Source organism: Diabrotica virgifera, chromosome 9 (assembly GCF_917563875.1).
Source record: "Diabrotica virgifera virgifera chromosome 9, PGI_DIABVI_V3a".
NCBI classification, from domain to species: Eukaryota; Metazoa; Arthropoda; class Insecta; order Coleoptera; family Chrysomelidae; genus Diabrotica; species Diabrotica virgifera.
This window is the reverse complement of record NC_065451.1, coordinates 223,444,870-223,472,659: the sequence shown is the minus strand read 5'-3', so window position 1 is coordinate 223,472,659 and position 27,790 is coordinate 223,444,870. Positions and strand designations below refer to the sequence as shown.

At 33.3% G+C, this 27,790-nt stretch overlaps 1 protein-coding gene across 1 annotated transcript; it reads right to left on the bottom strand.

Annotated features, from left to right (window-relative positions):
• Window positions 1-1,220: 1,220 nt before the first annotated feature.
• Window positions 1,221-27,709, bottom strand: LOC114325064 (zinc finger protein 37). The gene is made up of 2 exons (XM_028272991.2): window positions 27,477-27,709; window positions 1,221-3,301 (listed from the first exon to the last, which is right to left on the bottom strand). Exons 1-2 carry the CDS (start codon window positions 27,497-27,499, stop codon window positions 1,783-1,785), a joined length of 1,542 nt encoding a protein of 513 aa, XP_028128792.1. The 5' UTR covers window positions 27,500-27,709; the 3' UTR covers window positions 1,221-1,782.
• Between the last annotated feature and the right edge of the window lie 81 nt (window positions 27,710-27,790).

Here is a 27,790-nt window from a genome sequence, read left to right as displayed (position 1 = left end):
TTCGCATTCGCAAAATTTGTGCGAATGTTTTGCGAATATGAATATCAGAGAAAAAATAATTTGAAAATAACGTTAGATTAATAAAATCAAAATCTATTCTCTTTCTCATCTTTTTTTATTAAAAAAAAGGTAACTTGACCTCGTATAATCAGATTATCAGCCCTCACGTTGTTTTATTATTTGGTATAATGTAATAAAGTTTAAGATTCAGATTGATTTACACTAAATATCAATTAACTTCTTATTATAAATTTAGAAAACATTTCAAAAATAGAAACAAATTAAAAAAACTGAACATTCGCATTCGCATCCGCATTCGCGAATGTCGTTATTAGATATTCGCATTCGCATTCGTATTCGCGAATGTTCAAAAAACGACATTCGTTACATCACTAGTACTATACTTAAATTAGTAAGTAGCAACGCCAAATATGACTTATTTTACTTAAAATTGACTAGCGAAATGAACCTGAGTACGACTAGATAGTTCATATTGTTTCAAGAATTATCTTTAAGCATGGTAACGTTTACCGGAAATCTAGTCATTAATGAATCATGGACTAGTTATTCAAGAAAACAGTAAATAGTGAAAAACTTGAAGCAAAGTAAATTATTCAGTATTTACTACGTTAGGAAGTTACATAGGTCTTGAATCAAAAAAACAACTTTTTCAAAAATATATTGTATTTTAAAGAAAAATATATTTCATTTAAAATTTAGAGACAATAAAGTTTAGCATTTGAATAAGTCGTAAGAAAATTTTCAGCTAAAAATATTGAAAACTGTCGATTTTTCCTGCACTTCTCGCCCAGACTATTTTTGCGGTAGACACAATAATCAAAAATTTGAAAATTTTCTTATAGTTGCCCTTGGCCCGTGGTTGAACGAAGGATTTAAAAGAAAAATAAATTTAAAGTTTTGAAATAAGTTTGAATGAATTTTCCTCTCATATTTTGAGAATTTTTCCGATTTTCATCGTTTTTAAAACGATTTTTTAATCCCTTCGTTCAATCACGAATCAATACTTAAAGGCGGGTTGACATTACTAGTGAATGACGAACGTGACTCACGCTTACGTATTTTGCCCGTGCTATTGTTAGATATTTTATTATCTATTTTCAAACTCGAGCAGTACATTTGTATCTATGCATTGCATAAAAACAAATGCACTGCCCGAGTTTGAAAATAGATAATAAAATATCTAACAATAGCACGGGCAAAATACGTAAGCGTGAGTCACGTTCGTTATTCACTAGTAATGTCAACCCGCCTGTAAAGATGAACTGTGCCACGTTTCAGCAAAATCGGTCGATTCGTACTCGAGAAATCGTGCCTACGGCACAGAAAAGCAAAGTTGCGAGAAAACCGTGGTTAAAGTTGCTGATTTTACGCGGTAGAATCGCACCGCATGCGTATAGGGAAGGCAGAACGAATGTACCTAACACGCGCGGCATTCAAATCTTTGCGGTATTTAAATCTCCGATTTGGTAATATTACTCAAAACTCCGGTAATATTACTCGAATTCACTTCAAATTTGGTGTGAATACTCTTAAAGCACTATACTTTCATATGGAATATTAAAAAAATAGATTTTTTGAAAATAAAAGACCTATGAAACCCGTAGAATGCCAGTGTTCAAAAACGGCAAACTGTAATGCAATGCTATAAAGACAATTCTGAATTCAAATTATAATTACCTATACACTGTTTATTAAAACTAACGTAACTACCAATATACAGATACAGCAGTCAAGTAACTAGTTATTGGATACCACTGACCTTCAGTAAACGTCATCATGCCTTAGCAGCAAACCTTTGCAAGTCTTGAGATGAATATTCAACATAGCCTTCGCCACGAACGCTTTGGTGCAGAACTGACATACGTATGGTCTCTCACCTGTGTGACCTCGCATATGTATCACCAGACTGGACCGCTGTGAGAATGCTTTGGTGCAGTAATCGCAGATGTAGGGACGTTCCCCAGTGTGAATTCGTGTATGCTCCACCAGGATAGGCTTCTTGGTGAAAGACTTCTCGCAGTAGGAACAACTGTATGGTTTGTATCCAGTATGGATCCTGATATGGAACTTGAGCTTCTCTTTGCTCGACAGCATCTTACCACAAATGTCACAAATGGAGAAATTACCAGTGTGAGAGTTCATATGCAGCTTAAGGCTGTTCTTGTGTTGGTACTGCTTTTTACAGATGACGCATTCGTGCAAGCTTGGACAGTTCATGTCTTCTTTGTGAAGGTTCACTTTGTGCGCATGTAGGTATCTGGAATACAGGAAACATTTGCCGCAAAACTCACAATCGAAGGGTTTCAGCCCCGTGTGGTAGTTGTCGTGTTCCTGGAACCAAGGTAAGATCTGGAAGCCCTTTTTACAAGCGTCGCACCAATATTTCAAAAGATCCTCATGATTATTTATGTGATTCGTTATTGAATTGATTTCAGGAGTACGAAAGTCACACATGAGACAATTAAAGATCCCCTCTTCGGAATGTATTCTCAAATGTATGACATGCTCCAATATCTTCTTCTGAGACGCATTGCACATTTCACAGTAAAAATAGTTGTTGTGTGTTTCGATGTGATCTTTAACAGCACTTGGGGTTCTAAACTCTTTTCCGCATATGTCACAAGGGTATACCTCACTAGAAAATCGACTCTGCCTTAGTCTCTTTCCTGGATGGTGTTCTTTATAGTGCATTTTCAATTCTTTGGGATACCTTTCAGTTTCATCCTGTTTTTCTTTTAAACATAACGGACATTTGAATTTCTTGTCTTCTTCAGAATCAGCGGTCATTAGTGCTTTATATTCTTCTTCCGATAGAGGCAGTATTACAGGTAACTCAATTGAATCTGTAGGTTCTTCTTTGATCTCTTTTTTAATTTCTACTGCCTCCACTTTAGGTACCAAGGCGATCTCGTCTTTGGGTTCTTCTTTGATCTTAACAGTTTCTTCATCTGACGTTTCTTCTTTGATTATTATATGTGTTTTTTTCCTGGAAGATCTTCGTTGCGCAGTCTCTGGTTCAGTATCACCGTTCTTATTTTTCTTCTTGGAGTCTTTTAATTTTGCCCATGGCGGGTCGTCTATCTCATCTTTTACCTTTACCTTATGACTATCAGTCTTCCGAGGTCTACCTCTTTTTGCTTTGACTATTTCACCAGAAATCTCACCTTGTTTGCTACCATCGATCTTTATTTTTATCTTCTTGACTTTTGGTGGTTTTGGTGTAGGTTCTGGTGGCGTTTCGTTTATGGTAACAATGGGTGTGAAAAACGCCATAGGGAATCTGCAAATAACAGTGTAGTGTAAAATATTTCTTAAATACCTGCTTGACAACAACCAAACACAACAGATACTATGTTAGAAAGCTATAACTGGTTCTAGTTAACATAAGGTAGCAAGCAGTTTTGATCAAAACGGATGAGAGCAATAATTATGTGCAAATCCCCCTTTTGACACCAAATGTTACGATAGCATTGCTACGCCACTGCGTACCGTTAGCAAAATTTACAAGGACTGACGTCACGAGTAACATGCCAGCAGAAACGTTGCTTTCTTGAGGAATCTAGAATCTAGAAACGATATATTTATTATATAGTGAAATTTTGCTAAAGGTAGTCAGTGGCGTAGCAATGCTAACGTAACAGTACGGTCACAAATTCAGATCTCTCGGCAAACATAAAATAACAAATTGGGCTACAAGATATGAAAAAAAAGCATAGTCCTAGTAACGTCAGAAAGAAGACAAGGAAAGAAAAACTACCTAAAGCAGGATATTTGGACTAAAGCAGGATTCTTATTCGAATTTACTTGGAATTAGAAAATCCATCAAAATCAGCCTAAATATTATTCATTCGAAAGAAAAAAAACCAAAGATTATGATCAAAATCGTCTATAGATCTGACAATTTTGTGGAGAAGTATTTTTCATTCATTGTGAGCTTTTATACTCAAATGTCGACGAAAGTCAACAACGCTTTCTTAATGTTTATTGACTTCTTTCATCGCAATTTTTTGTATCATTTCATCCGTTCCATAACTTGAGTTCAATTTGTTTCAACTGTACCTTCGTTGACTTGGTCTTCTCATACATACTGCTATGCTCTATATTTAGAATTTTCTTGTTTACAATATATTAATAATTTTTTTTTCTTCGTTGCGCATGACTCAAACTTTCCGCAGTTATATACTGTACTCATTTCACTTCAGTTGTTAGCTCGTGAATTAAGAGTCATCAAATTTCTTGCGTTAATTTTTTTTTTGCCCTGTGATTGTTCAATGGATCTTTTGTCCTAGGATTTATGATTCAAATCGAAAGAAACATACGACGCCATGCATAACAATAGCATATAAAAAGGGTATGCGGCTTTCTAAAGCTTATGCTTGCGCCTTGAGCTCTTTGTTCGTTTATAAGTAGTATTGAACGAATAAATGGTGACAGAGAGACAGAGACAGATAGAGAGTGCAGGAAAACTATTCCAAGCACTAAATAGAGGATTCCTCAACAGCAAAGAAATATCAAGGAAAACGAAGATGACAATATATGAAACAATATATAGGCCAACATATACATACAGAGCAAAAAACTGGGTCTTAAACAGAAGATACCAGAGTCGGATATAAGCAGCAGAGATACCTTTGAAGAACGATAGAGGCAAGAAGAACAAACAGACTCAAAAATGAAGAAATAAGAAACAGACTTAAAATCAAACCGTTACTTGACACAATCAAGGAGAAAAAATTAGCACGATTCGGTCATTTAGCACGAATGGATATTAAAAGGCAAGTGAAAAGAGTGTGGGAAACTAAAAATAGAGAAAAACGGAAGACATAGCAGAGATATTACAAAATAAGGGCAAATCTTGGCAAAAAGCAACACAAATAGCGAATAACAACAAAGAATGAAGAAAATTCATCAAAGGCTAGAAGCACCTCTCTCGACAATTAACGGTAGAATCGATCTATACCATTTTCGTTTAGGATATCACAGTACGACGTCTAATATTGCGCAAAAACGAATAACAATTGGACATAGTATCAATGATTTCTGCAAGAAAACTATGAAGATGACAACGGTAGAAACATTGATCATCGTGGAAACCTTATTTCTAGCGCAATATATGCAGTAGATATAAGAATGTGTCAGAAATATTTTTGATTGAATATCTCTTCTATGCGAAAGGCAGAATTGATATTGTCTGAGGAAATTGTCAACTATAGAAAGAGATACATTACAAGGTTCTTGGAATTTACTGACTTGAAATTAAAATGATGAATTGGTCAGAAGATAGCCCAAATCTAAATCTAGAACATCCTTCCCATTCTTTGAACCCTTGTCACGTCGTGGTGACACTCTAAACCAGTGATGGGCAAGGCCCGCGAAAGTATTTAATCCGGCCCGCCGATGATCCATCGACATGGATACTATACATGGAGCTCTAATACGAAAGGCATTTTTTTCTATAATTCTGGCCCTCCTATAGGATTTCTTGAATTTTGTGCCCCCCCCCCCCCCCCCCCCCCCCCATTAAAAAAGTTGGTCTCTACACATTGTTAGTTTGCTGTTTCCATTGGCTGCGATTTTTCCCACAAGTCTTCATTTGGTCTGCCCATCGTGTTGGTCATCTGCCTTCTACGTTTCCTTCTAATGCCAGTGGTTCTATGGTCCCCGATCTTCTGGCAGTGCCGAAGTAATTTTGGTAGGCTCCGTTTATTTTTTTATAGCCTGTCTTTTATATGAAGCTCTTCCAGGATTGACAGGTTGATTCTGTGTTCTGTCCAGGGCACGCGTAGAGTTCTTCTGTAGACCCACATTTTGAAAGCTTTGATCTTACTTCTATCGATGTTTTTGAGAGTCCAAGGGCATTGACCACCCTGAGCTGAGTATTCCTTGTTATTGCCCCTAGAAGCATGCCTAGGACTAATTGAGAAGCAACTCTAGTACCAGAAGCAATCTTTGGAAATTGCAGTTTAGTTGAACATGAAGACGTAAAACCTAATGGAATGAAATGTTTGGGACGAACATCTCAGACATAGATAGCGCCAATGTTATTAAGCATTACATCTACATTAATTCAGTTTATTCAAAACATGCTTAGCTAGCTTAGTTTTGTTAAAACATGAACCTAGCCAAAACTGGAACCATTTGTCAACTGAATATCAGGCAGCTGACGTAACAGATGTGCAGGTAAAAATTTTGATACACAGCGTGTAGTCAGAAAATTATTTTCATTTGCGGCATTTTGGAATTTCAGAATTTATTTTGTAAATTGTTTTCTTCTATTTCAACACGTTCTAGAGTTAAATTATATTTTTTGGTAATGTATAGTTAATGTGTAGCTTTTTGAACTACTTTTGTGTTAGATTTTTCGGATTAACAGGTAATCAAATACAATTGAAGTGTCCAGGTTTTTTGGCCAATAGTGTACATTACCAATAAAAATAAATCGAGCATTTTGACCAGAAACTAACAAAGAAACGAGAAAACTGATTATGTGGTAGTAATTAACTTTTATCACAAGGAAAAAAATTCCTGTACTGGCTGTATACCATAAATCACAAAAAATAAAAACCTTATTTTGTAAAACCCCTTTTGTAAGACCTCTGTAGTTGTCACCTAAACTCTGCCATGTAAGGTTATACCTTCACTTTTCCAACCAACATGGTTGATGTTATATGATGCCAGGGGTCAATCTGGAAATATTTTAAACATCTTTAAAAATCAGATAATATAATGTAACCCCAACTGTTTAAAATCAATTTAAGGGTTTTTACCCGTACATTTTGGTGGCTTAAAGCATGTAAACCTGTGATAACAGTGATGATGGAATATTGATTCCGAAAACGTTTTGTGATACAGCCCTTTTTAGGGATTTTAAATACATATACCTTTTACAAAATAAGGTTTTTATTTTTTTTTGTAATTTACTTTTAGTCATATTTGATTAGTATATAAAAAGTGTGATTCGACCTACCCAGAATACTAGGATACAGAATATTCCATTGTAGGTAAAATGGTCAAAATATTTCTCATTTTGCATTTTATATATAGGCAATACACAACATAGGTTTCGCTAATTTTGCTAAAAACTGCCAAATCTACAACCTAAATCAACATCGACAACATTACAACCCTTCTACTCATTCTTTTGAACAACTACTCACCAGTTTTGATCTTAACGTGAACATTTGCCAAACATTCTACGGACTAGATAGCCAGATAATTTTTAAAAAAGAACTATTTTTTTGATCAAATTCAGGCTGTGAAACATCTTTCAACTGTTATAAATGAAAACATTAGGTTGTTACGGTTGTTATCAAGCAGTATCATCTAATAATATCTATTTATAAAAATATACAATTACAAAAAAAATAAATATAATAGTAAAGTGTAAATATGTAGAAATGCAGTATATTATGCTCCTAATATAATCACTAATCACCTAGTAGTTAACACCAAACCTGCTGAACGAATTACTGCATTTACAATTTATTAATTTCGCTTAAAATGTAGAATCCAAATTGCAAATGTGCGAAACTGGCGTCAGATTAAAGAAATCATACAATTCAGCAGATTTAGCCTTCACTATTATACACGATACCACTGAACTTAAATTTGAGAATTTAACAACAATACATTTGTTTAAAAAGACGTGTCAATCCATATTTTCAAAAAATACAATATATTATTTTTTAATGACTATCCATTTAGTCATAACTTTTAACTTAATACATTGCATCATTTTATATAGGTATCTTCTTTTGAAACCATCGCAAAAAAGACATTGAGTTTCAAGGGTTTTCGGCTCTAAATTGATGCAAACCGATTACTAGAGGGTTTTGGGGTCGCTGAACAAGAATACGCCGTTAGAACCGACCTACGGTGCACCTGGCGCCCAAAAACCCTCCAAACTCCAGAATATAACATGCCTTAGCAGTGACCTTGGGCATCAGGTGTTCCGAGGGGTCAGTTCTCATCGCGTATTTGTATTCAGAGACCTCAAAGACCGCCTAGTAATTTATTTGCATGCATTCAGTGACGAAAACCTTCGAAACAGAAGATGACGTGAGCACTTAGAAGTGACCGTGGGCACTAGGTGCTCTAGGGGTCGGTTCTGATGGCGTATTCATGTTTAGCAACCACAAAAACCCCACGTGTAATCTGTTTGCATCAATTTAGTGCCGAACTCCTTCGAAACTCCAGAAGACGACGTGGTCCTACACACCAGGTGCTCTGGGTGTCAATTCTGACAACCCCAAAAACTTCTGAGTAATAATGCCGAAACCCGTCGAAATTTCAGGAGATGAAGTTGCAGTGACCTATGCCTGGCCTCCAGGTACTCCGGGAGTCTGTTCTGGGCCCGGATTCTAATTCAAATTTCGACTCAAAACAGGTCGCAATCAATATGGCGACGTTAAAATGCTACTATGCGATCCTTGTGAATTTCAGTTGAACTAACTAAAGGACGTCACTAAATTTCGATAGGTCGCAATTAATTTCGACTCCTCAAAAGCGGTTAAAATTATAATTTCGAGTCGAAATTATTGTGACACGGACATGAATGAATGGCCGAAAGCGAGATTAGGTTTAGTTTAGATGTGTTTTGTTTCTTGCAAGGAAAACTAAAGCAAAAGGTATTAATATGGCTGAGTTTTATGGAAATTTGCTGGTTTTGGAGAAATTAGATACATACATACATAATCGATTATCCTCTTATACCGTAAGGTGTCGAGGTGAAAATTAGAAATTAGATAGAATAGTATTAAATTAGAAATATAATAATTGAGAATGTCCACAACGTGAATTATCAACGCAATGAAAGATATAAGGTTGAAACTGGGTTGAAACATGAAATTTGGGAAAATTAATATAAAACAAGGAAAATTTTGTATTATAAGATTTCATATATTAGTAATATAGCTATGCAAAGTCCGCAGAAAGTGTGCTATTTGGTTTATAAACAAATTAGCGCTCCGAAATCTTTTTTTCAATTATTGCTCTGTAACTCAGAAGATTTTAACGTTAAACCAAAAACACTCACATAAAAATTCAGTGTAATTTAATTCTGCACATATTTTTTCCGATTTCCTTTGGCGGAAATTTTCCTCGGAAATTTTGGGTTTTCCAAACAAAATCTTTAATTTTCAACTAAAATTTTAGAGTAGTAATCATTTATCAATAATTAAATAACTTGGTGACATAAATCCTTTTTGTTGTGAGTGTCTTGAATATATGAAAATTTATATGTACAGCTGGTTCCTAAAAAAACTGATACGACTCTTAGTAAGATTTGATCATTTTGAGCAGTGTATGATTGATCTGACATTATATTATGTTTATTATGACAGACAAATAATAAAATAAAAAAACAAACAGCCATTTTTGAGGTTGAAGTTATCTGACAAATTTTAAGATTTGGCAGTGACAGTGACAGTATGTAAATAATAAGTATTTATCCTTCAAAATAAAATAAATTAAATATAATTAAACTCATATTCATTATATCACACCTCATCAAAAACTTTTTACAAGAACATAGTCAGCGGTTTTGATATGGCTTAGAGCCAAACTACATCAAGATTGCCTATAAATCGTGCTGGTAATTGCCTTGCAGTGAGACCAAAAACAATGTACAAAGAGGTCCGGAATAAAAGGGTAATGGTTCAAAGATTGAAATCCTGTTGTTTATAACTCTGTCGCAAATGCCGGTCAAATTTGAGCGGTTATACCTGGAACCACTCCTCGCAATTCAATTTTTTTTTTTTCGAGAAGGGCACAGAAGCCGTGCCCTTTTCAACAGCGTTAACTTAATTTAATTCAATCTAATATTTTCTGAGGGGTTCTATTTGTTTATAAGCCAAAAAATTGTTTCTTTATAACATTCCTGAGACCGCTCAAATAGTCCAATTTCAATTCTGTAAAGTACGTTGAATAGGTATAGTGCTTTTTTATACGAAAATCATATTTATTCTGGTGTATCATAACACAGGCCTACAGTGTTTTTGGTGCCGAAGTATTTAAAGCTGATTTTGGGTATATTTGGGGTGCTGATTCCGAATATGGCCTTAGTTTTGCTCTATCAGCTCTAGTTTTCAAGATAACGTAGATCATGCCAGCTTTTATGCATTAAAATTCGAATAATATGCTGATATGAATATACTAAATTAAAATAAAAACCAAACAATTAAAAAATACGTATATTTTAAGCCATTTCATCATCATCATCCAGTCCTTTGCGTCCACTGCTGGACATGGGCCTCCCTCATTTTTGTCCATTGTGCTCCATTTTGAGCACTTTGCATCCAATTTCTTGACATTTTCTTGAGATCGTCAGTCCAACGAGTAGGGGGTCTTCCTCTACTTTTTTCTGTCTAATTTCGGCCTCCACTCAAGTAATCTCTTCGTCTACCTCCAATCACTGATTCGGGGGACGTGCCCGGCCCAGTTCCATTTCAGGGTGGCAATTCAGGAAATTACATCAGTAACCCATGTTCTTAGTCTAAGTCTTAATTTCCAACTCGGTCACGAAGCGATATACTCAGCATTGACCTTTCCAGTTTCCTCTGAACTATTTGCAGCACTTTAGAAGTTGTAGCTATCAATGTCAAAGTTTCGGCACCATAAGTCACCACAGGCAACACACATTGGTCACATGTTTTACGTTTTAAAGAAATTGGTATATCGCTTTTGAAGATGTCTTTGAGTTTTCCATAGGCTGCCCATGCCCCGTCTCCCTTGGTAGCGGTCCTCAATGGTTTTTATCACTTGGTGAAGTCTCTCACCTTGCTCATTACTTATGTCATCTAAGTTTTCAGCAATACGGTACAGGTAGCTGTGAAGATAGTTGAATTTGATGTTCATATTCCATCCAAGTGATTGGAAGTCATTCAGCAAACGGTTTACCAGCTCAGCATAGTTTTCACTTTTGTGATTTCCCAGAAAATTTTTCATAATATCCACAAATGAAAGCCGAGCTTTTTTCTCTACTTCATTCATTGACCCCACAAAAGCCGGATCCTCTGTAAGAAGTCTGATCTGTGGTCCATCAAAGATTCCAGCTTTAAGTTTTTCCATACTTATCTGGGGAAGCTTCCTTCCTATGTAGGCGAAGCATGGTCCATGGGCTATGAGCCATTATTAGATGGAGGCTGAATGGGTTTACAAGTGGTAAATGTATCATTTTAAAAGTTTAAAAATACTCTCCAAGCTGTTTTATTTCCTTATAAAATAGTAATGTAACGATAATAAAGTATTATTTCTTGCATAAGTAAGGCATAATACAGTGAGGACAACAAATATATACTGAGGAATAAGTTTAATTAACAATGTTCATTCCTTTGAATAGCACATTCTTCATTATCTCAAATATTAAAGCTCTAATTTCGGATTTTGCCATATCCATAAAACTAGAGCTGATACAAAAAAACGAAATCCATATTTCGATTTATCGCCCCTAATATAGTAAAAATCAGCTTAAGGATTCACGGCACCAAAACAATTTTTTTTTCTGTAGGCCTGTGATAATCTTTCTGGTTATTATTTCGACCGAAATTTTTTAATTAACATTTTAATTATTGCTAAACTATTGGTTAGATTGTCGCCGGCCTCCTGTATAATCTACTATAAAAAATCTCTCATGTAACCAATTTATTTAATTATTGATAAATAATTACTTTCCTAAAATTTTAATTGAAAATTGCAGATTTTTTTGGGAAAACTCGGATTTTCCGAGTAAAATTTTTGTTGAAGGAAATAAAAAAAACCTTGAAACTAAATTACGGTGAATTTTTATTTGAGTGTTTTTGGTTTAAAGGAAAAATCTGGAATCACAGAGCACTAATTGAAAAATAAAAAGAAGATTTAGAAGTGCTCATTTGTTTATAAATAAAATAACGGACTTTCTGCGGACTTGTTATACCCCATATTACTAATATATGTAATCTTAAGATTCGATTTTAGCAATAAAATAACTGGTAAACAACTTTTCCCAAAAATGACATTTTTTCGATAATTTGCCCAGACTATCAACAAACGTTGCGGTGGTTGCATAGCCAATAAATCCAATAAACAGGAGAACCAACTCAAATTCTGAGCAGTGTCAAAATGATAACGTTAATATCCCCAGTTGGAACTAATATCGAAATGAATAAGAATCGCTATAAATTGCGACTGTCATGGCGGAGTCTAAATTAAATTGCGACCTCGAAATGAATTAGAATCAGGCCCCTGATGGCATATTCGTGTTCAGCGACTCCAAAAAATCCCGACAAACAAAATCTGGCCGTTAATATACTTATTTTAACATATTTATGCACTTTTGGATGCATTTAACGTTGTTTAAAATTCAACTATGCATTTCCACCCATTATTCTATTTGAGACTTTTCCTAATATCATCCTGAAGACAATGCAAAATGTTGTAAGTCTCTAGGTGATGTATTTACAAATCGATTTATTTGGGTGTTTTTAGTGCTAAATGTCCTGGTCTATAAGCCGTATGGACTTCAATGGATACTTAAGAAAAGCGCAGTCATCCTTATATTGATTTTCTGTCCTTCCACTTTGTTATCGCCATATAATAAAAGCATTACGCCCGATTTCATAATCGTTTTAAATTTGGCTTCAACTTTAGACGGCTTAAAGTCAACTTCCAAATGATTATAAAATCGGATCTTAATATCGTTCAAAAATAAAGTCAAAACCCTGGTTTCTTATGATTTTTTTTTTACAAACATTTGATGTACAAACATTTATAATGCATATGAATTATTGTTAAACATAAAAAACACGTATAGTCTTAATATTATCTCCAAAATTAAAAAATTAACATTTTTTTACACTTAACTATAAGGAAATTAAAGAATATCTAATAGACCTCATAAACCATAAATTGGTGATTTAGCATGTCTGCCGATAATAAAAAAATTAGAAACCCATTTCTATTGTTTTCGAACCATTTATAAGATAATTTTCGAACCATTTAAAGGCAAACAGGCCTGGATCCCGCGTACCAAAAAAAGTTGATTAATAGCAAGCTGAATTCTTGTTAATAGCTTAACGGTGTCTAGTCGGACCAACTTTGATGAATGGAAACACTGGAACAGGGGAAGTATTAATTGTGGAACGTAATTTTAATTGTGGAACTTGTCATCCTGACAAGTTTATGATTGTGAAAACTAGCAGGTTGTTTTTAAGTTTATTCAATAGCAAGCTTTATATAATATATGAAAAAATTTTCCACAATTAAAACTTCCCCTGTTCCAGTGTTCCTGTATATCAAAGTTTGTATAATTAGACACCGTTAAGCTATTAACAAATTTTCAGCTTGCTATTAATTAACTTTTTTTTGTAAGCGAGATCCGGGCCTAAATTGAAGAAAGCCGAAGGTTCAATGTAATTGTTTACCGAAAGGTATTAAACTATTTTGCCCAATTTGTAAGTGATTTGCATAAAGAATTGAAGTTTGTCTCTCCCAATACCGAATAAAGTGTCGATGTGAATCCATCGTGACCCTTCATAAAATAATTACCAAGAAATCAAAGTGTTCACTATGAAAATAAATGTTGAATAAAGTAAGTTACCTAGAGGCGTGCGGTCCATGGAAGCGGGGGAAGCACCGCTTCCCTATTGTACTTCCATATAAGAAAATACATATATTATTAATTAGTATTTAATTATCAACAGCGTTTCCCTAATCTAAGTAATCTATTATGTAACTAATAGGCATTGAAACATTATTAAAAATTGATCGCATACGAACGGTCTCAAATAAGCACACAATTCAACGATTCAGTCCGGTCCTGACGGAAGCGCATCTCAAAATCGCTGCTTGTCATGCATTTGTCCCGTTTAAAAATTGGTCAGTGTTTAATAACCTCACCCGCTAGTCATGTTCCTTTCACGCGAATTTTGATACGCCTGGAAGCGCTCGTCCGACCGCTTCCGATTCCGAAAACGAGAAGCGGAGTCTGTTACTGCTGCTATAAGGGGTAGGTATTTAGGTACAAATGGCTCGATTTCAATTTTTTGCTTAATATTTTTACTAATATTTTATTTGACATTTTGAGATTTTTCCTTTTACTGATATTTTATAGTACCTACGAAATTTTACAGACGAAGTCAAGTGACATTGCATTTTGTATAAGACAATTTGATGACTTATGATGATTAAAAAATGAGCTGTTTAAAAATATTTGGGATAAAGTATATTGTCGGCGAAAGAGAGACCTATCGACGATTATACATCGAAATTTTTGATAATATTCTACAACAAATGAATTATCACTTTGAAAATTTTAAAGAAATAAAATATGTAGAATTATGTAATTTTAATATGTCTAATTATAATTCATTAAAATCTCCCACAGAGGTTATGTACCTATTTAATTCAGTACGATTAAAGTATGATTTTTTTGATAATCTAGCTTTGCATTGTCAGTTAAATGTCATTTATAAAACACCTGAAATTAGTGATAAAAAGAAATACTTAGGAATCGGTTGAATTTTTTGAATACTACTGGTTTAAATCAGTCTCTGTGTGAAGTGGGCAAGTTGTGTGAATTAAGTAGTAGGTACTAACTATCCCAGCTACAAGTGCATCAGTTGAACGAAGTTTTTCAGTATTAAAACGCATCAAAAGTTTTACAATAAATTTTACAAGTGAAGACAGACTTTCCAAGTTAGCCCTATTATCCATTGAAAAAGAGTGCATTTATTAAACAATTATCAGCAAATCCAAAATTTTACGACGATGTTATCGACAAAAAATTTGCATTAGTTGATAAGAGAATAGGACTCAAGTATAAGTAAATAAGTGTCATATTGTTGAAAGTTGTGTGTTATGGAAGGTGATTCGAAATTGGAATATAAAAATAATTTTGAATAGAACTCTTCTTTTTAAGTTTAAAGAAACCAAGCCTGGAGCAGGGACTCGACCCTGAGCAAGCAGTACAGATCGATGATAAGTCACTAGATATACGATATACTAAGTCACTAGAGTCACTAACCTGCATTGATCGGGGTAGGATTTCGTTTGTGAGTCCTTGTATCCAGGACTCCCACATAATAAGCACTTTGCTGATAGAGAGCCCATATAGCGCATCAGAGTGCTATCGGAGGGGAAGTGGATAGTATGAAGCATTGGGGCGGGATGGAGTGACGCCCGCTTATAAGAGTAAATCCTCCTTGCCTCAATGAATTTGTATCACCCGAATCTCATTCCCAAGGCGTGTGCATGTCTCTCAGACTGGGTTAAACACTATACCTAATTTTTTGTAGTTCTTGTTTTTAGTCGATATAAGTTAACAGGTAATACATTAGGTATATACCTATTAAGTAGGTATATATTTTGATCTCGACCCTCGTAAGAAAATATCTGTTAAACCCTAAATGAATCGCTTCCTCTTCCGAAAATGTCACCGCACGCCACTGCCTAAATACCTACAGTTTATTCGCATAAGCTATGCACTATATTGTTTACAATCAAGATGCAGTAAAAATAGACAAACCAAGATACGTTAAATACTACTAGGACACTCCCAAATCATAATTTACAATGAATATACATTGTAAATCTCAAATCATGATTTCCAAAGTTTATAGATACATTGTAATTGTAAATTATGTTTCGGGAGTGCTCCTAGTAGAATTTAACATGTCTTGATTTGTTTATTTCTACTGCATCTTGATTGTAAATTTAGTATAGATGTAAACATTAGTTGACAAGGATGTCATCATCAGGAACATAGAGATGGCTTTTCAGTTTTTGAATACTTTTGGACAACAGTTACTTGAATAATTGCGTAAATTATTCATTCATTTAATTAATAGGATTATTTTTTCACTTACTATGTATTCAGTGATTACAATAATTTATATACTATGCACTAAAAACTAATAATCGAAGAAAAGAGAAAAAGTGATTTTAATATACTGTTACTATGGAACGGGTAGATAAATTTTTAACACATTTAACAACTAAAATCATTGTTTCTATGAACTGCATGTCTTATTGAAATTTAGTGTAGTACAATTCTATTAATTATAGCTACGGAAAATACGATTTCTTTCGGGACTGACAAATCCAGGTACATATTTGAAAATATTTTTCGGTTATTATACAGGGTGTCCAGAAACTCTACCGACAAACGAAGATAGAAGATTCCTCAGATAATTTTATGACAATTTAACCCAATTCACCTAGTCCGAAAATGCTTCCTAAGGGAGCTAGAGGTCTTTGAAGATGGCGCCATGTAATTAGTTTTTCTTAAATACCTCCAGAACGCTTCTATTTAGAAAAACGAAAATTGGTATACATATTTACTTTCCTGAAATGAATCGATTCCATCTATTGCGAATTTCTAGTACCGGTCATAGGCGTACGTTTTGGGTAGGGCAACGGTTATTTTATCGCATAACTTTTTTGTCTTCAACTTTTAAGCATTTTTGATACTGGATTATTAAATTGTGAGGTATTCTAGTACTAAAAGGTACTCTTACTTTAAGTCGATAGGATACACCGTTTTCTAGAAAAATCGATTTGAAAGTTTTGTTTTGGGAATTTGAAAAAAAAAGTTAAAAAAAATTAAAAAAAAAACCGATGTATTTTACCAACTTAAAGCAAGAGTAACTTTTAGTACTCGAATATCTCATAATTGAATAATCTAGTGTCAAAAATACTTAAAAATTAAAGACAATAAAGGTATGCTATAAAATAACTGTTGACCTACCCAAAACGGACGCCTATGACCGGTACTAGAAATTCGCCATTAATGAAATCGATTAATCTCTGGAATATAAATAAATGTACCAGTTTTCATCTTTCTAAATAGTTTTTTTTGTATCTTTTTTTTTTAATTCAAGGAACGAAAAATTTTCAAATCGATTTTTCTAGCAAACGGTGTATCCTATCGACTTAAACTAAGAGTAACTTTTAGTACTAGAATAACTCACAATTAAATAATTCAGAGTCAGAAATGCTTAAAAATTAAAGACAAAAAAGTTAGGCGATAAAATAACCGTTGCCCTACCCAAAACGGACGCCTATGAGTTGTACTAGAAATTCGCAATGGATGGAATCGATTCATTTCTGGAAAGTAAATATGTATACCAATTTTCGTTTTTCTAAATAGAAGCGTTCTGGAGGTATTTAAGAAAAACTAATTACATGACGCCATCTTCAAAGAGCTCTAGCTCCCTTAGGAAGCATTTTCGGACTAGGTGAATTGGGTTAAATTATCTTAAAATTATCTGAGGAATCTCCTGTCTTCGTTTGTCGGTAGAGTTTCTGGACACCCTGTAGTTCTACAGTGCGTCCATAAAGTAACGCATAAATTCGTTATTTCATAAACCGGCGACTTTAAGGAAAAATCCCGAAACAGGTCGATTTTTATATTTAAATTACGATTTTTTGGCGTATATATTATCCTCGTCATTTGGCATATATGTCATCCATCTGGGCGTGATGACGTAATCGAGGATTTTTTAAATGGGAACAGGGGTCATGTGATAGCTCATTTGAAAGGGTATTTAATTCTCTATCCAATAATATAAACAATAACATAATTATTTATACAGGGTGTTCAAAACACATTTTTTAAATTAAAATAAGTGAGACAAAAAGAAGAATATATGTAATTTATTTTAAATCAAAATGCATTTTACTACTGTCAGTAAAGAGAAAAAAATTTTATTTGACAAATAAACATGGATTTTCGTTTAAAAGAAATGTTCAAACTGCCAAGAGACAGGTGGGTGGCAGCTTTAACATTGAATTTAAGCGAAAAACAATATTTATTTGTCAAATAAACATTTTTTTCCTGTTTTCTGACAACAGTAAAACGTATTTTGAATTAAATAAATTACATTCTTCTATATATATTCTTCTTTTTGTCTCAATTATTTTAATTAAAAAAATGTTTTTTGAACACCTTGTATAAATAAGTATGTTAATGTTTATATTAGTGAATGGAGAATTGAATACCCTTTCAAATGAGCTATCATATGTCCCCTATTCTCATTTAAAAAAATCATCGATTACGTCATCATGCCCAGATGGATGACGTCACTAGTATGATATATATGCCAAAGAATCGGAATTTAAAAATAAAAATCGACCGGTTTCGGGATTTTTCCTTAATATCGCCGGTTTACGAAATAATGAATTTATGCGTTACTTTATGGACGCACTGTATATAAAGAAACCTATTATAAGTTTTCTACAGAGATTTCAGCGTCTTTTTTTATTTATTAGCCATTTACGTAGGGCCGGTTGTTCGAACGCTAATCAACAATGATCATTATCAAATATTTAATTACTGTCACCAAAACTGTCAATGTCAACTTTGTTTGGGTTGCTGAAAACATAATTAATTACAATTATGAGATTTATTATTAATTATGTTAATAATTATTGTTATATTAATTGATTATAGTCTCAGAATTGTAATTAATTATGTTTTTAAAGTTGACATTGACAGTAATTAATTATTTGATAATGATCATTATTGATTAGCGTTCGAACAACCGGCCCTGTGTAATTTTTTTGATTTTTTGCTTACTATTAAAAAACCTAATATTTGAAGTGAATTACAAGACTTTATCTTTTAAAACATAAACAAAGCTTTAAAATGGCGATTGCTAAAGGTAGTAAAATTAAGTTCTTGCCTTGAAATCTGCAAAATAATGCAAAATCGTTAATTATTGTTTTTAAGTATTGCAAAAATCAACCTAGATATTTGTTATGTCACCCAAAACTGTGTATTATGGTCCTTAACAAACCATAATCGTACTACATAGTAAATAAGTACATAATCATACAATTTATTATAACAACTGATAATTTGTCCATAAAAATATAAGTATCAATCATTAATAAAAATCATACAATGTACCGAACTAATTGTATCAACAACAATATTAAATATCTGTTGATGTATTTTTTTAAAATATGATCCAAGTCCGAGAGCAAAATATTCATAAACAAATAAAATTCACACGAACATGAAAGAAAACGTTTCATAAACCTGTTTAATTATTTACAGATTATTAAGACACAGAAGTCCTGAAGATGACTCCACAGACGAAGTAGAAAGTTTTATACAGTCAAATTTGATGTGGTTAATAAAGGCAATAATAATAAAAAAACTTTAATATTATTGTTTATAAGAGAAAACTCTCCAATAAACCTACATAATGCCACATAGGTATCAAATGCAACTTATAGCAAATGTAATATTGATATATGAACTAACCGATTAGCTTAGCTATTGCTACTAATTCTATAAGATTTAATAATAGTAAGAAGTCAATTTCTGATTTATATACCCACTGTAGACAAAAATAAGTGTTATAATATATACCCCTTCTTGAAAAACACTTCTACCAAAATGAATTCTAACCTTTTTCATAAAATTCCTGTATCTTTAAACCAAACACTTTAAAAATAAACGCACTTAAACATTCTTCCTGTACTCGTTGTATCAACCAACACTATCAACAAATATTGTTTATTTCAGTATAAAAACATTAACCAACAATATTAATACCCAAAGAACAAAATATCTTATAAATTGCATTAAATATTTCACTGGTGAATAGGTCAACGCATACACAAATGACAAAATAACAATATACCTAATCACAAAACAGTTCTTTTCTAAAAACATCTGGTGCCTTAAAGTCATTAAAAAATATAATTACAATTTGTCAAATATATGGTGATACTTGGCAATTTTGTCCATATGCGTAGTATGCAAAAATAAGTTGGAACACATTCAGTGAATTGTGTTGGCGTTGACTGTGCATCGTAGGTGACATCTAATATCAATATGGCCAAATATCACCATATATTTGACAAACTGTACACATATGTATAATACAGCTTCATTACAATTGTTACAATTCATGGGGCAGATTATAGCACAACAGTATTTAAGTGGTCTAAATTACTGCATGTTTGTTGACAAAATAGTTTAAAATTGGTAAGTACATTAATAATAATAATTCTATTTAATAATAATTACTTGCATATTCAGAAAATCCTCCTAGAAAACATAAAACAGCTGGGTCTAAGTGAACACCTGCATAAGACCATGAAGAAAGCTGTGCTACTTTTGATGTCCAGATGAGTATGAAAATTTTCAGAAGATACACTGATGTATCAAGTCAACTAGGGCTCGATAACATGGAAAGAGTCCTACCATTAATGCATTTGATCTGGTATCAGGGATGAGTAAATTTTCTTAGAGGAAGTGTGAGCCGCACAGCTAAATCTTGTGTATGTATATTGTATGTGAATTCACTAGGTCTATTCACGAACCACATCACTTATCCAGAGGGAGAACGCCTACAATTAGCTATTCAGAGGGAAAATTTTGAACTTATCAAACGCCCAATTTTGTAATGAGCAGGCATTCTCACTCTGGGTAGATTTAGGATGTGCTCAGCAAATAGACCTACGGACTATCAAACAGGCTACAGCAATTTGGCTAAAACACCGAAATCAAAAATGGGGCTAAAACACCGAATGTTAGCGTTATGGTTAGAGTGTGAACACATTTTCTCCCTCGCAATAAGAAAGTATGTGAGTGATGAGTTTTCAAAAACTTTACTTGAATATTTCATTGGACAAACCATCCAAGGTTTATTGATGAACTGTAATAGCAAGAAAAAATATAATAACACATGCGGGATTGAGTGGGAACGCATTTTCTCCCTCTAAATAAGAAATTACTTAAATAAAAAGATTTCAACACTACTAGATACTTTGTTATAGTCAATTTCTTTGGCCACTCAATAAGTTCTTATATCTGAGGTCATATGATATTCATAGGTTACAGAAAATCAATAAATATGCACCAATAATTTTGTGTCATGTTTGAAAAATTTAAGAGACTGGTTTAAATGCAGTTCCATAGCTTCAGAGAAGAGGTAGATAGAGTACGGAGAGAGATGCTGATATCCAACCTCTGATTGGGAGTGGGAGACAGTACTTAAAGATGAAGTGTTATTCATTATAATCCTTTTCTTAAACTGTAAAATATAGTACTCTCAACATCACAACAAATAAGTTAAGTTATAATTATTCAATATAAGTGTATCTTATGTCACGCATTCACAAATTATGGTTAATATAGTATGACAAATATTTTTTATAATTTTTTGATTTGGGAATAATTTAAAAATGGAAACTGTAGTATACATTTGGGTAGTTGGCACTTGTATCCTCATGTTGATATTATAAAATATATAACATCAATTTTTCCAGGATAAAGTACATCTACAATAACGATAATGTCTCTTAAAGTTATTAGTATTCTATAAAATAAATTGAGTATTTAATAAAGAATATTTTTTAATACATATTCTCAAACTAACATACGCCCACCAAAAAATCTCTAAGAGACATAATATAACTCGATAATTTCATATGAACGATTCAATAACTATATTGTTTATCTATTGAATTAAACTGAACTCATACATTTTGAGCAACATTTTGTTTTGTCAACAGTGTACCTACCTTAAAAAATATAGACAAAATAAGTGAGAAATGGTGATACCATCTAAAAAGTAAGCGAAACAGAACAATGGCGATGGAATGAACTCAGTTTAAAAATCCTATAACAGGAAACTTAATAACTCAATGGGCTTATTAGCAAACTCAGGAACATATTCTACGCAATTGCCCAGGGCTGTGTACGATTATATGATTAGGCTCAAAACATTTGAGCACTATCAACTTGAGTCCTATGACTTCGTAAAAGTGTAACATAAGGGATATAGACTTTTATCTAGCGATGAGTCACAATAATAGATCTCTTAAGTCGAGTGAAAGGGTGGTTAAGTGCTCACTCATATTGAACCTAACGTAAGGGGTTGATTCCTCAACTAAGAGAACTTTTCTAGTATATCTGAAAACCACTACATCTTCATAAAAGTCATTATATACGTGAATCACTATTCGGAACTCGTCTTTTACAGAGATGCTAAACTAAGAACTTAGTGTATAAACATGTTTTAAGAACCTAGATAAAACTTTCAATGCAGAAGTGATCAAATAATAATGCTGGAAAATCTTATTATTTATAGCTTTAATAGAGTAATTAGGTATTAGATAGATGTCAATAAACAGGGAGAATTGGTCTCAATCTCTTGAAAAGAATACTATTTATATAGTTATTTATGTTAATTGAACACTAATTTCATCTTCGTGTTCAGATTAGAGTGTTCAAATTAATATATTAAAGGTAACTAATTCAATCATATTCAGTTTAAACTTATGTATTTTTGTATTATTTATTGGTAGATGTATGTAGAGCATTCAATAATCACAGGAAACAAGTAATTAGAGATGTACTTAATGTTTTTGTGAAGTCACAAAAACTTATGAATGTAATCAGACAGGAGTTTGTTGAATAAGCAAATGCATCACTACCAAATTATACCTGTTTACTAAATGGGGAGGGAAAATACAGAGACAATTAAAATGACATTTCTTAAAGACTAAACTAATTTAAAACCATAAAAAATCCATACAAATGTCAAGATTATTAGCTAAATCAAGGAAGAAACTTTGGTATAATCGTTGATTGAGGTATTCAATCAACGGTATAATATAGTTATTGTAGATATTTTTTGTGTCATAACGTCAAGTGTAATTCATAACAATGTCAATTCTGGGATATCTGGGAGATTTCTAGTATTAAATAAACATAATGGTAGGGGAGCAAAAGCGGGGATTTTTGCTGTTACTCGAGAGCGTCAGATTATCATATGGGGAGAAACCTTGTACCCCTAACATATATTGGATCTAAATACAGGGGAGCCCGTTAACGGGTGCCCGAAAAAAAATCGTCAGATTAAGATAAGGTAAGTTAAGTACTTGCAAAAGAGTGTATATTTCAAAAATCTGACAGTTTGAGCGGGGCATAAGGAAATGGGTGGGTCACAAAATTTCACAAGAAAAAAGCGATTATTTCAAAAAATAAACGTCAGATCGAAAATCTAAAAAATATTTTTTCAATATTTTTCAAAAATCTATCGAATGATACGGGGGTAAATTTAAAATTTTAAATAGGAATCCCGAGATGTTTTGTGAAAAGAACATCAAATCTAAAAATTGCAACCTACACGTATTCAATATTTTTGAAAAATCTATCGAATGACGCCCCCCACGGAGGTGGGGTGGGGGGTTACTTTGAAATATTAAATAGAAGTCCCCATTTTTGATTGCAGATTTGGATTCCTTACTTAAAAATAAGTAACTTTTATTCGAGACATGTTTTCGAATTATGGATAGATGGTGCAATAATCGAAAAAAACGATTGTTGGAAATGGAAAATTATATTAAAAAATGTAAAGTCCCTTAAATGGAAAATTTTACTTCACTTTATTTTTGTTTTATTACCTATTTTTGACAACCCATGGATATAGAATCGGTATTATTATTTATTGTTCATATGAGACCACAAAAAATTTAAATAAACTTATCCCATTGAGCATTAAATCATCAAAAACTGACCATGATATTATTTATAGACTTTAAACAAGCATTTAATAAAGTAAAAGAGAAGAAATTTTATAAATCACTTAAAGAACTAGAAATAAGCAGAAAAATTATTAAAATGATACAACTAACACTAAGAACTGAAAACCAAGTAGAAATAAATAATGAAATGTCAGGCAGTCTCTTAGTACATGAAGGAGCAAGGCAAGGTGACCCACTTTCATCTATGCTCTTTGCTCCCCTCTGGAAAACGTGCTGCAAAAAGCCAATATAAATATAAAACAAATTATACATCATAAAGAGCATCAATGCCTAGAGTGCACTGATGATATAGAACTGATACAGATAACTAAAGAATTAGAACTTTAAAAAGGGGGTAAAAACCCTGTCACAGTATAAAGAGGGACAGCAGAACCACTTTCCGAAAAATTGGAAGTAAAATCTGTAGTCGCGCATGGCGACTGCGCAATGTTCTTAGTCGCTTTTGCCCCACTCTCGCATTGCTAGTCGCATAGAAACGTACGGATTTTAACAGGGAAAACCCGCATCCACCACTGGTGAATTACCAATTGCGTACTGCCGGTATTACTTCTTGAGATCAAAGCACCGACAGAGGAGTGATTTTACTGTGGAACCTTTATATACTGTGACCCTGTAGTTGGCTGTATACCATCAATATAACAACATGGAATGAAGTAAACACTTCTGTTGTATGTAGGCATATGAATTTATTAAGATTCTTAAAATTTATCCACAAGGGAGTGGAAGTATTGGTCATTAACCTCTCACTAGAACACAAGTACCTTGTGCAATTTTCGAGTAAGGATGAAATACATTCACATGTGATCTTTAAAATCTTAAGACATCAACTTTATGTCGACTACTTTTTAATATAGAATGTAACAATAATGTAATTTAGAGGTTTTTACACCTATTGAAGTGGCTAGTTACAATTACTTGTACACTGGACGTTTAAACTGATGATGGTCAGTTTGACCGAAAACGGTTTGTACTTCCACTCCCTTGTGGATAAATTTTAAGAATTTTAATAAATTCATATGCCTACATACAACAGAAGTGTTTACTTCATTCCATGTTGTTAAAGACTTAGAAGATAACTAGAGAGATAACTAAAAAATTAGAAGAAAAAAGGACTATATTAATGACATAAAAACAAAATACATGGAATGCATAGACCAAGAATATGTAAGAAGAAAGTACCTATTTAACAGTACAAACAAAGAATAATGCATATGGATTCGAGGAAGTTGAGAGGTTCGACTATTTAAGAATAATTTTATTCTAACACGAAAACCAAATATAAAAGAAGAAATCCAAAATAGACTAATGAAAGTGAACAAGTGTGTTTATGCATTAAATACTGTACCATTTGATCAGATGATGTTATGTCCATTTTTACTACTTTATAGGAGAGACAAAAAAACAGTTTATGGGAGTTTGTGTTTAAGGTTTTACCTAGGAATTAGCAATTTTCAGAAGAAATAGATATGTGAATCTATGCGATATGTTACAATTTTTTACAGACTCGAAAAAGTGGAACAAGAGTTTGAAAATAAAAAAGAAATTTGAAAAAATTGCAAATTATCATGTTTTGACCAAATGATTATTGTTAAAGAATATCACTTATTATCTTCCTATTCTGGAATTATTTGACTTTTTTGTGGAATTTCTTCTTCCTCTTCTTCTGTATGTCATCTTTATGTCTTCACTATGTCTTCATCTGCGATGAAGGTTGGCAATCATCACTGCTATTCTAACTTTTGACACTACAGCTCAAAAGAGTTCAGTTGAGCTGCATACACACCAAGATATTTTTCTTCTACCTATGCTGCGCCTTATGATCCAGATGCTGCTACGTGTCATATGATCCAGATACTGTGGTTTTTTTATTTTGGTGGAATCCAGTATCTCCCTGTTGTGCTCTATTTTTCTTAGTACTTTTCATTGGTTATTCTGTCTGCCCAGGAGATTCTCAGCAATCTTCAATATGTCCACATTTCAAATGGTTCCAATCTATTATTACATTGTTTAACAAGAGTCCATGCAGTACCGGCGGTAGGGTATAAGGCGCCCGCCTGCAAAAGAAGCATAGGCGCCCTTCGGTGACGTTTAAAAATTGGTATTTTGTATAGCACCGATAGAAAAAAGATCATTTTGGCGCCCCCCAAACAGGGGCGCCCGCCTGCAGTGCATCCCTTGCAGGCCCGTTATCGCCGGCCCTGAGTCCATGTCTCCACAACATACACAAGAATAGAAAATGCAGAACAATAATTTATTACTCGTTTTCTAAGATTTAGGCTGAGGTCTCTACTACAAAATATTTGTTTCATGTTATTGAATGCATTTAACAATGAATTAATACAACTTGATTCCACAAAAATACTAATTTGTGACTTATGCACAAGTGACTTGTACCACTTATCACTATTTGACTATAAAAAATGAAAAATGTATTTTGATCATTGTGTGATAACAATACTTATGATAATCTGATCATGCATAAACAAAAAAAATTGCACTTATCATTGAATAACCAATGCTTCCAATCAAAATATATCCGTTGTGCATTTAGCAGCCTCTGCCTAAACGATAAAGAATGTTGTTTTGATTATTTATGTGCACTAAACACAAAATGACTAAAAATGCAGTTAGCACCGTTTGACCAAATGGTACTGAATAGGTTATTAAAAAATAAATCCATATCAAGAGGTGTCAAATTAAGAATATACAGAACCGTTATTAGGCCTGCTGTAACTTATGTATACAAGACATTGACATTAAATAAAAAGCAATAAGAAATGGTGCAGATTTGGGAACGAAAAGTCTTCTTCTTTTACTTCTTGGAGATCTTTGTTTAATTCTGAAGCTGCCTCTGGTTATTTTCCTGGGAGGTAGATTGCCAACTATCCCTCCATCTTTTAGGTGGTCTTGAACCAGGCGGGTTGTTTTCTAGGGCAATTTTTGGGAGTCTATTCTCATCCATTCGCCTTGGAACGAAAAGTACTAATGAAAATATTTGGAGGAAAAACAGAACATGGCATTTGGATAAGGACAACTGAAGATTTGAGAGAGTTATATGGGGAGCCAAGCATACTAGGAGCAATAAGAACCTAAAAACTAAGATGGCTAGACTAGAACACATACACAGGGTGCCAGAGGGTAGACTACCGAAAATGCTACTGTCAAATACAATTGGAGGAAGTCAAAGAAGAGATCAACCCAGGACAAGGTGGAAAATGGATGTAGAAGATGATCTAAAAAGACTCGTCACAAATTCGAGGATGAAAGCAAAGGACAAAACGGATGGAGTAGACTGGTCAATCAAGCCATGGGGGGTTACTAGGCTTGGTGTGCTAATTATTATTATTATTATTATTTTTGTATTGCTTATTGGTAGATGTATTTATTTAGAGCATTCAATAATCACAGGAAACAAATACTTAAAGATGTAGTTGATGTTTTTGTGAAGACAAGATTTGTTTGTTGAATAAGCAAATGCATTCCTATTAAATTATTACATCTATTTACTAAATGGGGACAGAAAATAAACAGACAATTAATTTGACATTTCTTAAAGACTAAACCAATTTGGAACCATAAAAAATCAATACAAATGTCAAGATTATTACCTAAATCAGGGAAACAAACTTTGGGATAATATTGTAGATATTTTTTGTGTTGTAATGTCAAGTGTAAATTGTAAACTATGTCAATTGTGGGATATGGGCGATTGTAAGCATTAAATAAACGTAACATTCAATTAAATTGTTTAATATGGGTGTCCCAATTGTTTTGGATCGCTATTTTTTAAAAGATCGAAGACAGTGCGCATGAGCTCAACGCACACATGGACATACAATCGGTAATTCTTTATTATCGTTCATATGAGACTAGAGAAAATTTAAATAAACTTAATCAATTGAGCAAAAACTCACTCTTTTTCGTCTTGATCAGCCATGGAAAAAATCCTGTCGTTTTTTGCCGCCGAAAAAATGCCACCACCGAGAATGCTTTTGATTGAAACTCACAAAATTGTAAATATTGTTTTTTCACACACACAAACAACGCAACACCCTGTGTATCGCCATCTTGAAACGCGTCATCTTTTTTAATGGTTCGCACAAGCGCTTCACGGCCGCACTAAGCATGCGCTGGAGAAAGTTTGGTCACACTCCGTACAAGATTTATGAGGAAGGGTGGGTTGATTAGCGGATACGTCACAATTTCACTGCGCTGACGTCACACGGAT

Excerpts from the sequence above, each read along its gene's own strand:
- LOC114325064 (XM_028272991.2), bottom strand. The coding sequence starts at position 27,499 with ATGGCTGATCAAGACGAAAAAGA. Across the intron at positions 3,302-27,476 it reads GCTGATCAAGACGAAAAAGA|ATTCCCTATGGCGTTTTTCA; the intron begins GTGAGTTTTTGC and ends TGTTATTTGCAG.